Source organism: Anguilla anguilla, chromosome 2, assembly GCF_013347855.1.
Source record: "Anguilla anguilla isolate fAngAng1 chromosome 2, fAngAng1.pri, whole genome shotgun sequence".
NCBI classification, from domain to species: Eukaryota; Metazoa; Chordata; class Actinopteri; order Anguilliformes; family Anguillidae; genus Anguilla; species Anguilla anguilla.
The window spans coordinates 54,667,964-54,679,876 of NC_049202.1; the positions used below are offsets into that span (position 1 = coordinate 54,667,964).

Below are 11,913 nucleotides of genomic sequence, written 5' to 3' on the forward strand. Positions count from 1 at the left end.
GACGATTGATTCTGCTTTGTCAGTTTCACTAGCGGTAATAGCTTAAGAACAGAGAAACTGCATACTTTTAAAATGAATTCTACCCTCCACATTTATTTACGCCAGTCCAGTTTATCATGCATTCAAAAATGCTATAAAATTCAACCTCTTCTAGAGCTTTAGGTATTCTGCAAATTGTATCTGTCTAAAATGTTATTTTGATGTATTTTTTTTTTGTTACACCTGAATCAATAAGAATGACATAATAAAGCATGTACTGTATTTGCGCAGACAGTCTCTAGACTGCAGAATTTCCATCTTCAGATTTGTTTTCAAAATAAGAATGAGAGTTACCATTTTAAAGCTGGTATGTGAACATGCATACACAAGAACAAATACAATTTCCAATTGGCTCTCTCAAGTCACAGATGAGCCATCCATACCTACAGAAGGAACACTGCAGTTGAAGTGTTTGCGCCCCTCCAATGCAAAAAAAAAACTAGGAAACAAAATAAGAACTAAAAATAAGAACATCATAATTATGCAAGCGTTGACTAAGCCAGCATTGCTTAACAGTAACATGCCGGAGGCCGTGTCCTTTTTATGATGCAGTCTCTCTATTGTTTAAGGGCACCGCTCAGCCCACCCATATGATGTGGCGGGCAATCAGGTGGCTGTGCGACGATAACGCTCGGGCCTCTTCATGTTCAGGAATGGGAGGGTCAGGGCCGCTGACACCCGCCAGTATCCTGCTGCCTATTATTTCCTACAGCGGCTGGCCTGGCCCCAGCGCTCCGGCTTGACAGGTGGATGGAGTTCACAAGGAAACAATGACATGGGCTGCTTTTCCAGGGAGGGAGAAATGTGTTCACAGGCTGCCGGCTCAAGTGGAGACCAACCCTGTGAACCACCTAACTGCGCAGTCTCTGCCAATGTGTGTGTGTGTGTGTGTGTGCGTGTGCGTGTGCGTGTGCGTGTGTGTGTGTGTGTGTGTATGTGCGAGGGTGTCGGTGTGTGTGCGTATATGAGCAAGAGAGTGCAAGTTTACATCTGAACTGTGTCTTAAACATGCACACAAGTGTTCAAGTACTGAACACTAGCAATTACTGTAATAGTTCATAATTACAATTTTAGAACAAAAGTATGGAATGTTTTAAATTGCCACACTTATTAAATGGTTCAACACAAATAGTTTTGTCATTGTGACAAAGTTTATTGACATACTATCAATAAAATCATAACCGACAAAAAGCATTCAATGCCTTCGCTGAAAGATTGCCAACTTATGGTCTACAGGACACCATCTCTACACCCATCCCCCTCCCCCTGCCTGCTCCCATTGTTTCTTGGCCCCATTTGATATTGGGGGTTTGGAGTCAGTTTTCTTTAGCCATACCCTGCCCTATCAGCCACCAGACATGCACAACTGAATCACAGTTTCAAAGTCATGAGGTCCCCTGAACAATGGGGTCTTATCACCATGCATAACTTCTAATCTAAATTTATGAGATTCATAAGCCCAGCTATGCAGCTTTCATTTGCTGGTTTAACATCTGAACTTTCTAAGAAACATTAATATAAATGATGTCCTGCTCCTGTGTTCCAGGTTCACTTGCAACTTCAACAGGCCTCTTACGAATCTGGGCAAGAGTGAGGCTGTCATTAATTCATGCAGAAGGGCAGTAAAAATGCATTAGTAAAACCATTTATTCGGCTTTACCTTTACCCAATATATATATATATATATATATATATATATATATATATATATATATATATATATATACCGGTTGAAAAATACTGGCTGTGGTTTACATATTTGATGTTGTGTTTTATTCATCAAATTCCTGCAGCCCACCTTTGTCACATAGTTACTGTCGACTATATTCCCATTTAAATTACACTTAGAGACCTAAGAACGCATTGCTAAAGTCTCTTGGCTTTAGTCAGGCTTGCAATGCACTGTTGAACATGGATACAATTCTGGACGCAAAACCAGTGGATCAATAACCATGCTGACAGTGATCAAAATGTTTTTTTTTGTATGCATGTGCAATTATTCCAGTTCTGCAAATGTGCTTATATGCAAAAAGGTTCAACCCAGGACACATGGGTCAGTATGTACATCGGACACATACTGCACACACGCTGCTCTCTTTGAAGAGTGGAACCTGATTCCACAGAGGCAAATGTCTTTATGTCATCTATGCCCAGCTGGGCAGAAGAATTTTTTAACACTTATTGAGGGCACACATGGTATTGATGTACTTTTTGACTCTACTCAACTATTTTTGCTTTTGTTTATGGGAAAATGAAATAAGCCCCAGCCTGTAAATATTAACCATTAATAATACTGGCCTAAGCAGTTTGCATTATGCATCGAAAGCAAATTCATGTTTTACCTGCACCTGGATACATGTTTTGATACAGAATTGTTATTTTGTTCATATTTGCCTTTGAAGCACCAATAATTGCAATTTAATTTAATTGTCTTTTTTAGCTTTAGGTTCTTGTGCAATCTCCAGTTGAGATCAAATTTGTCTGAAGTTAAATAGAAATTTGAATGCATCGAGAAGCATATTTGAAGTGAAATGAGTGTTTTCAAAACACCAGAGAATGGAGCCATTTAAAAAAAAGAACAGAAAAGAGATCTTCAGCAAAAAAGCTGATCCATGGTCCATGGTAAGTATCTGAAACTGAAATAATGCTGCATACACAGGATGGAAGGTTTATTTCAGTAAAGGGGGTTTGTTAGGACACATCACATTTCTAAAACCATAAAACCTCAAAAGATGATAATAATAACAATAATAATAATTTTAGATATGAATAATTATATATATATATATAATTGAATCATGATGTTTTTATTTTATTTAAAAGTCATACTATATCAGGTAGGAATAAGCTACTCATTTTGTTTCTTTTGTGATATGACAGTGTACCAGAAATAATGTAATTATTTTGTTTAGTGTGGAAATGTACAAGAGACCGCTACAAATGTTCACAGCCTTTGTAATTATAGTGTTTCAGTTACACAATTACACGGGTTGAGCACATTTGTGTGCAAAATACAGAAATAGATTCAAATCAATGTAATCAAAATCCAATCTTGTTTGCTGGGAATTACAGTTCTACCAAGGCCTCACTTGAGGAACAACATAATTAAACATTTTATTTTAGTGACTCAACAAAAGCCCATCTTTTCATATGTATAAGGGGCACCTTTTCTCTGTAATACTATAATACCTATTCAGAATATTTCTTTCATAGTTTCTCAGTAGTCCACCATCAAAAGATGTTTGTTAAGAATAGCGTACCCTCTAACACCTCTTTAGGAATGTGACAAATAGAGTACAGAGAGTGAAACGTACAGAATGGTCCCTCTGAATAAAATCAGTCTGGAACCAATAACTTTAGCCATAATTACACAACATATGCTGACAGTGAGCACTTACTATAAATCAAACTGAAAAACTGAAAGGCTTTCCGTGATTTATTGCATATTTACTCAAAGAAAAATGTTAAAACCTAATTCTATGACAATTGTCCTCTGGGATCCAGGGTGTTATAAGTATTGTTTAAAGCTGCAATAAAAGCATGTAGAAACTGTAGATGTTTCCTGTTCTAACTGTTCCTTTTAATAGATCCAGGTTGCCTGTTTACCCTTTCTATTCCACAAATAGTTGACTGTCCAAGCTGAGTCTACTTTCATTGCTAGTTCCCAGAGTAAATACTGCCAGGGTTCTCAGGAAGGGGGAGAAAGAATGCAACAATAAAATCTGCATGGGCTCCCATCACACCTCTCCCAGTTGACAAAAGACATTGTTTCGCTGTGTTTGGAAGGCAGGGCAGTCAAATGAGTATTCAATTCACCGGCAGGACTACAAGAAAACAAGTGTGCCTGGGTTCAAAGTTAATTCAAGCTTTTAAAAAAAATCTTATAAGAAGGCTGGTTAACTTAACCAGGGTATTAGAAAACCAAAACATAGGCCTGCTCTTGTTTTCCTGAATAGAAAAGCTATGCAGTTTCCATTTCCAAAGGAACACTGACATATTTTGAGATATTTTCTTATGATAAACAAAATTATTATGCATCTATTCATCTCAGTTTATGGCATGCCACAATAGCATGTTTTTTTTTTTTTTAGGAAAATTTTAATCCAAAACATATTTTTTACAATGTACAATTAAACAATTACAATGTAAATTGGACTGCTTAGATGGTCCCAGCAAAAATTTCAGAACATAAATAAAAAATGCTGAATACAAATTCAGCAAATTTCAAATAATAATCTTCAGATTTTCCACTAATAGCTTAAATGTAAATTGGACTGCTTATATGGTTCAGACAACAATCTAAGAATACAATAATTATTACAGATCATGTGTGAGCTAAATGCATTGCTTACTGTAGAAAAGTGACCTTAGCCTGCACCCTCAATGCAATGTTAGTCACTTTGTCATCAGGTTTCCCTCACCAGTCTTTGGGCTTGATGACTGAATAAGGAAGTCTTCATATGGTGCCAGAGTGGGCAAAATGTAACAAATGAGGAAAAAACCAAAGTTAGTTTTGTGCAATGTTGTTTGTGTTCTTAAGGCACTTACAGTATCATAGCCTGGTTTTCCAAAGTGACTTTCAATGATGTTACAATGGTACCATTAAAATGACAAAGATAAAATAGGACACAGTCTGCACTACTGTATTAAATTTAAAAAAAACGGAAAGTGAGTCAAATGAGCCGTGAAGGGACAACATAAAGTCCAATAAAAAGCCATTGTTTTTTGCCACTTAAGGGGGGCAAGAGATGAAAGACAGACATGTTGAAATTGTACACTGCTACCCAGAGAAGACTGATCTGATGCTTCTGTACCATAATGTCCAAATATTATAGCACTTATTTAAAAATACTTTTAGAAATTTTGGTTAAATCACTATCTAATAACTTCTGATGGAAGTACTTCATATTTTATGGAGTGGCGACTAACAGACACCTGAAAACTGGCCTCTGTGGCATTATGAGGCACACTGGACTTATGCCACGTTTCTATGACATGTAATGAATGTCAAACAGCATAGAATAGCTGTTTCCTTTATTTGTAAAGGAAATGAATTGTCACAAACATTATACAAACACATATTTTAAAGAATACAGGAAAATCAACCACCCAGCCAGGCAAAAAGACTTGCAAATACAAGTATGTTTGAAGTTAAAACATGTATTTGCCTTACCTGTGCCTAGGCCCTCTGTTAAAAGCAGCAGAATGGCTAATAGATGAGGAAAAATTCTTTCAAGCCAATATCCTCAGATGTTTTGGGTTACCCATGGTCTGTAATTACATGCCACTAGATATTACTAAATCACATACTCTTCAGTCACACACCTTTATAGCAAGCAAAATAAGTAAAAATATTGCTGGCCCACACCCAGGATATAAGTCACCTGTGTGTTTTCTCTTTTGTCTTACTGTATCTTGTATCTACATGTTGGGTGCATTTTCCAGTGAAGCTTACATAGGATGCTTTTAAATTTAAATGCATTATTTTAAAACTGTCAGCAGTGATGAAACACTGAAGGAGGTCAACGTACAGTGAATCTGGTCTCGGTTCAACTGCTACATTGATCTCCAGTGGGATTTGGAGCATTGCTGCGGAAGGGGGGTTAGCGCAGAGTTGAGTTCAGAAAGAGTTTATGGCATGTGCACAGCACCTGTTTAATTATTTATGAAGCTATCCCTTTTTCCGTCTTCACTTCCGCTTAATTGTGGCTGCCGGGGGCCCATTATTTGGAAAGACGATAGCTTGTGTTTTAATAACCTCTTACTAGCCGATTAACATTAGATCCTTGATTCGGGCCTCTGAATGACGTGGTAATATCTCCCTATAGCACGCTTCCTTCTACCAGTGATAAAGTCAGTCTGCAAAAAGTGACATAGTGTGTTGCCGGTGCCCCTCTGACGCAAGTAAATAATTTTATGATAGTGTCTGGTGTCAAAGGGATCCGTAGCAACCCAAATGCTGACTATAAATATAACCCCTAGATCCACAGACCATTCTATTTAAAACTAAAGTGTGCCAAATCAGATAGTTCTAGATAGCTTTTGCACAAGTAAATTTCCACTTAAAATATGTAGTATATTTTTACAAAGTCTGAAGTCTGCTATATTTCTAGCCATAGTCTGCTATAGATATTTTTTTTCTATACTCATATGTTGAAATATTATTCTGTTATGGATAGTTAGCCATCATTTAATTACCTATTTAACTCTGTTAGCTTGAAACTTGAAAGTTAGCTTTGTTTTAACATTGAATTTCAGCCATCAAAAGAATATGGGAACATTACAGTTCTCCTGTATTAGTCAAAAAAAAGTTTTTTAAAAGTATTTCTTAAAGGAGAATCATGATTATTCAACAGAGACTCTTGCCTAAAATGATGTCAAATATATTTTCTTTAATTAGAAAATTAATTAATATAATTATAACGATTCTGTAGAGGGGACACATTTTTTCTTTTCATTCAGTTTATTTGAAACCAAAATCATCCATCAACACTCTATATAAACTTGATATATAGTGAGTCCAAATCATAACAATGTTATAAATATCAAAAATATGTAGAAAGTTAATTTATAGCAGAATGTATGCACTTAATTAATTCAATAAGTAACAACTCACTTACTGTGAAGAATAAGAGGTCCTGGCAATGCTGTCATAAGGTGCCAACAATAAAAAATCCAGATCTTGTCATATTTACACTGGACAAGTTCAACATATGTATCAAAAGTGCATAGATTCACACCTTCTATGTTTATGCAAATTGTGTTATTATTGTCTCGACAATAATAATTATTTTTTAAACTGTGAATTACATTATTCTATAAATATGTACTGTACATTATTCCATTTTTTCTGATCAATACATAGCAAATATAAATCTATTTTATTTGTCTAGAGTGATTCATTTCCATTATCATAATATTGAAGAAAAAAAAGTATCTGCAATTTCATCATTTTTAATAAAATACGCAGTAAGATTATGCAATTACTACATATAAAATCTAAGAATTTAAGTACCTTATTTCCATAATTAAATGAATAATTAAGTCACTGTGAAATTAAGAGAGCAGTCACACTACATTTTTTCACTACAACTTAATATTCATTTCGTCAGTTGAATCATATACAGTAATAAATTAATGGGAAACTTCCCATTCTCCAGTTAGTAGCTATTAATCTTAATTCTGATACATTCGAGCTGGCCATCTTCCAAGATACCCAGGTGCAGCCAATCAATTTCAGTGGAAAAAGCAACATCTTCAAATGTGGGTTTCAACACTTGATAGTCTGCGAAATTCCAGGGTCAGTTATTGCTGCTTGTGTGAGGCCACTGTGGTCACTGGTGTGTTGTAGCAACGGCAGTCAGCAACTAAACATCTGGACACAGTATGCTTATCTTCCTCAGAGGGGCTAGCAGACTGAGCCATTTCCCAAGCACAGTCCTGTTACTGCCAACAGTTTCACTCAGATTTGAGTCACTTTCACTCAGGCAAAGCTGCTCCTCTGACTGGCCATCAGGGCGGTCTGACTCTCCCTTCGCCGGTCCTTCTTCTTCTGTAGCCTTACCTTCCAGCAGGCAACGCTGGAACCCAGAAGGAGCAGTCCTGTGGACAGAAGCACCAGCCCTAGCACTGAGATTGTGGACCCATGCGAGTTGAAACTGTAAGCCACGGCGGTGACCACAATCCCCGCGATCAGGATGACCACGCCGAATGGCACTACACAGCGGTAGCAGGAGAGTTCGGCTCCCCCCGTAGCAGCAGTCAGCTGGACCTCATTGACCAGGGGGATGGCCGTCACCACACAATCATTGTTGTTGGTCTTTTCCATGAGCACTCTTTCTGGGGCGGTGGGCACTCTCATTGTTTCTTTGCTGGATTCTTCTGGCATTGCAAGGTGGTGCACCAAATATTACTTGCACTGAACTGGTGCGTTCTTATTTCCAGTGGACTTCTGGGCTTGTTTCGTCAGTGTATCCGAATCTACAGAGATACATTATAGGTTTTATGAAACATTCTGATATATATGTATATATATCTACTTTTGCACCTTTAATGATGACTGCTGGCCCCCGGTATATATTTGGCAAAGCATAAAAAATAGGCTAGGCTACCTGCGTCTGCTGTCGACAGGGCATTTAGGGGGGGGGGGGGGGGGGGGGGGGGGGGGGGGGCAGGTTATAGTGACCGATGAACCAGAACTGCAGCCACCCAAAGGTTCTGGGGCTCCTAAAGGCAGAGCCACTCTGCATAGCATGAGCTGTCACATTCCCTAGAGAGTGACGGGTGACATTACGAGCAGCTCCATGAAACACGAGACATGATAAGCAATTTCGCACAGTCGTATGACGTCGAAATGTAGCTACTTTTTAGCCTGCCAGCATCGAAATAATACTGATAAACAACCCAATTAACACCACTTATGGTAGTCTTATGGTAGGCTATATAGTAGTTGCAAACTCGTCCCATAAATGATCGTGGATAGGCTAACAGGGTGACGTTTATGTTTACGAAACTGTCCACGGGACACGAGACATCAGTTTTGTGGTTTTAAAAGAAATCATAACGGTAAGCTTAAAGACCACCTTAAAGAACACATTAAAGATGTTCTTAAAGAACATCACCACTGCGGCCTAAGTCTTATGTTATATGTTAATGTTATAATCAACTTATACGTTTTAACAACCGGGTTCTCATTATTTGGGATGTGTTTTCTCATGAAAGACTACGAGGCGATTTACATTCAGCAGAAATAGGGTCATATGACTCTTTAATATTAATGAAAATTAATACAAAGGAAACGGGATACTTTCAAAACTAGCAACGCGCTTTACTATGGCTTTGTTTATATTTTATTTGTAACCGCAAGCACTCAGCTAAAAGTCATTTATTTGGACATGCTTGAATTGTACATGGTAAACAAAATGGACAGCAACTCACCTTGCCCGTATATTCTCCATTCCCGTTCAGTCTGTCTGTATTCATGTCCAATGCATGACCCTAGCTCGCTGTAATCAGACAGAACGCTAACGCAAAAGATTCCACCCTTTATTGCACAAAAGTGACTCTGTGTCCCAAAAGCAAACCCTCTTTGTTGCTTTTTGAATACTGAGGAAAAAAGTATCTTTGCCCCTGACTAGAGTACAACACAAAGTAGCTTGCCTCTTGCAACCCCTTCTCTTCTTCAGAGTTTTCGTCCAGCTGCTTTGAATAATGTTTCTCTCCCGGCGCTCGTTGTGGGAACTCGAGTCTCATTCATCGGATGTCCCCCTATAAGCCTCCCTAAGTGCAAGGAAGAGCCAGTTTGAATGCCATCAACTCGGGAAAGAAAGAAGGTTGGAAATGTATCAATGGCTCAAAGGGGAGTTTCTGAGTCGCGAACAGCACGTTTTTTCTTTGGCTCCTACTAAGCGGACAAGGAAACTTTTAACCCTGTCGACTCAGGTCTGCGGCAGACAGACCCACGCTTACCATGCTTTTCAAAAGAAGAATGCAGCATAACGTTATTGAGATATTTGGGTTTTTTTAACGCTTTAAAAATGACTGACTAATTTCACAGAGCACTTGCATTCACTCGTAAGCTTATTTATGAACGAATGACATTTAATCATCCCTGCAGTAAATGTCAAAGAACCTATGTAATTATAATCTATCTAATAAACATTATAGCTGTCTTACATTAGTTTACTATGTTTAAACATACATATATAGGCCTAAAATGCTGCAAATACAGCCCACAGTACAAGCCACATCAGCAGAGCTCAAGATTACACACTCTACCCCTGTTGTAGAATTTGCATTCAACTGTACTGCATGAAGTTAAAAAAAAGTAATATAGCCTATACATTTGCATTCAGCCATTTAGCCACTGAACTGAACTGACTGCCATCTGTTATAATATAAAGATGTGGAATGTGCCTAGATTAGTATGCAACTTGATCAGATTTAAGGTCTTTCACAGCAAGGGGAATAATAAGTGTACCTTCAGATTACTTTTTCATAGTCTCTCCCGTTTCATCCAAACTCAGACTAATCTGGGATGGACCTTTCTCACATCTCCACTTTCTGTTCCTCTCTTTTATTTTTATCACTGAGTTGGGATACGAAGGTTTGTAACATTCCTGCCATATTGAGCATATTATTTTTCACCACACCTAATTCAAATCCTCTCAGAGTTATTTGCTGTATGCAAACCAATGGCAACCACCAGCGCCTGAATTTCGGGGCCACCTTATATTCAGGGGCCATCAAACAAGTCCTCGTGTAGCATACAATTGTCTTTTTAAACTATTTTCAAAGTGAAATTTTCTGACACTTAGTCATTTGATATGGGGTGTTGTCTTGACCTTTTTCCTTCCTGGACCAGATCCCTTCCCAGAAGAGACACAAGGTTTCCATGCAGGGAGGAGAAAGCAGGGCTCCTCCAAACACACTCTGTTGCAATTATTTCATTTCTGTAGCGAAATATCAGACAGGCAGAACTCATGACTGCCTGCTATCTTATTGCATTCACATTTAATTGAGTATCCCAAAACATTGGGAACATAATTTGAGAGAAATCATTTATGAAGCAACAAATTCATTTGGAAGCGCTCCACTTTGCATCTGTTAGCCAGTTTCATGCCTAAGGCGCATGGATGACCTTCATTTATCAGCTGGAACACTCTCCCTTTGTTGTTCCAGTGTATTGGACCTTGGAACAGGATGAATATACTGTAGCAGCTGTATTTCTTTCCAAAAATCAGGAGCATATCGGCAGAGGGAACAGTATACCTAAAGAGGATGAGGGACATAAACCATTATATGAACAAAATAGAATTCAAGACAGAGTCTTGAATCAATTATGCTATGCAGTTATGTGAAGAAGGAATTGGTTCTAAGCTTTTTTTCTACAATAAAAAAATCAGTTATATGATGATGCCAGGCTATTATGTTTATAACTGTGCATCTTAGAACCACACAATATGCCCACAAGTTACTTGTGCTGTATGCAGGAAAATAACCTAAACACTTAATTCATTTATTATTTTCAAGGTAAGTATTTCTGTTTTTCATTTGTGAACAATAAATATTTAAATAGCCATTTTATGAAAAAAGATCAATGATACAGTGCAGGGCACCTCACTAGTGACACAAAGTAGCACCCATGCAATCTTGACTTCTCCAAAACTAAAATATCATGGAAATAAGAAAGCTAAACTGATTTTATTTTAACAATGGGCTGTATAAAATCTCGGGAATGGGATGTGGATTGGTGCAATGCACAAGGCGGCATTGTTTTAATGACCTGAACAGACTGCCTCTAGAAGCCTGATCAGTGCAGTGGTAATACCAGAGTGGGGAGTATTATGATAAAAAATGTTTATGTTGGGTAGGCGTCAACACACAGAAACTATTACACTAGCAATATAATACTTAAATCCATCCTTTATTATTCCTTAGCAATAAAATCACATCAAATGAAAATAATGGTATGGACAGATTATGAGCCTTCTCTTCTGTTGGAACACTTCCTAAGTGTTCCACCTGGTGTGGATGGCATAATGCAATTGATTTTAGAAACAATGTGATAAAATCATCTACCACAAATATATTAGCCATCATGTGAGCATATTATTTTGTGGGGAAGCTTTAGCACTGGACTATATTCTGTCAAAGCAGGGCTATCCACATTTCAGACTCTAAGAATATGTTCATTATTAAACTTTGCAACATCAAACTGCATTTTAATATGTAATAACAAACAATACTTTTTAGGTAATTTAAATATAAATTCTTAGATTTATGCAAGTGGTCATAAATTCTTAGATTTATGCAAGTGGACATAATGCTTAGATTTATGCAAATGGTCATAATGCTTAGATTTATGCAAGTGGT

The 11,913-nt window shown here is 37.6% G+C and overlaps 1 protein-coding gene across 1 annotated transcript; it reads right to left on the reverse strand.

Moving 5' to 3' along the window:
* Positions 1–6,483: 6,483 nt before the first annotated feature.
* Positions 6,484–9,399, reverse strand: LOC118219729 (transmembrane protein 100-like). The gene is made up of 2 exons (XM_035403067.1): positions 8,977–9,399; positions 6,484–8,019 (listed from the first exon to the last, which is right to left on the reverse strand). The coding sequence occupies exon 2, from the start codon at positions 7,925–7,927 to the stop codon at positions 7,523–7,525; it is 405 nt and encodes a 134-aa protein (XP_035258958.1). The 5' UTR covers positions 7,928–8,019; positions 8,977–9,399; the 3' UTR covers positions 6,484–7,522.
* Between the last annotated feature and the right edge of the window lie 2,514 nt (positions 9,400–11,913).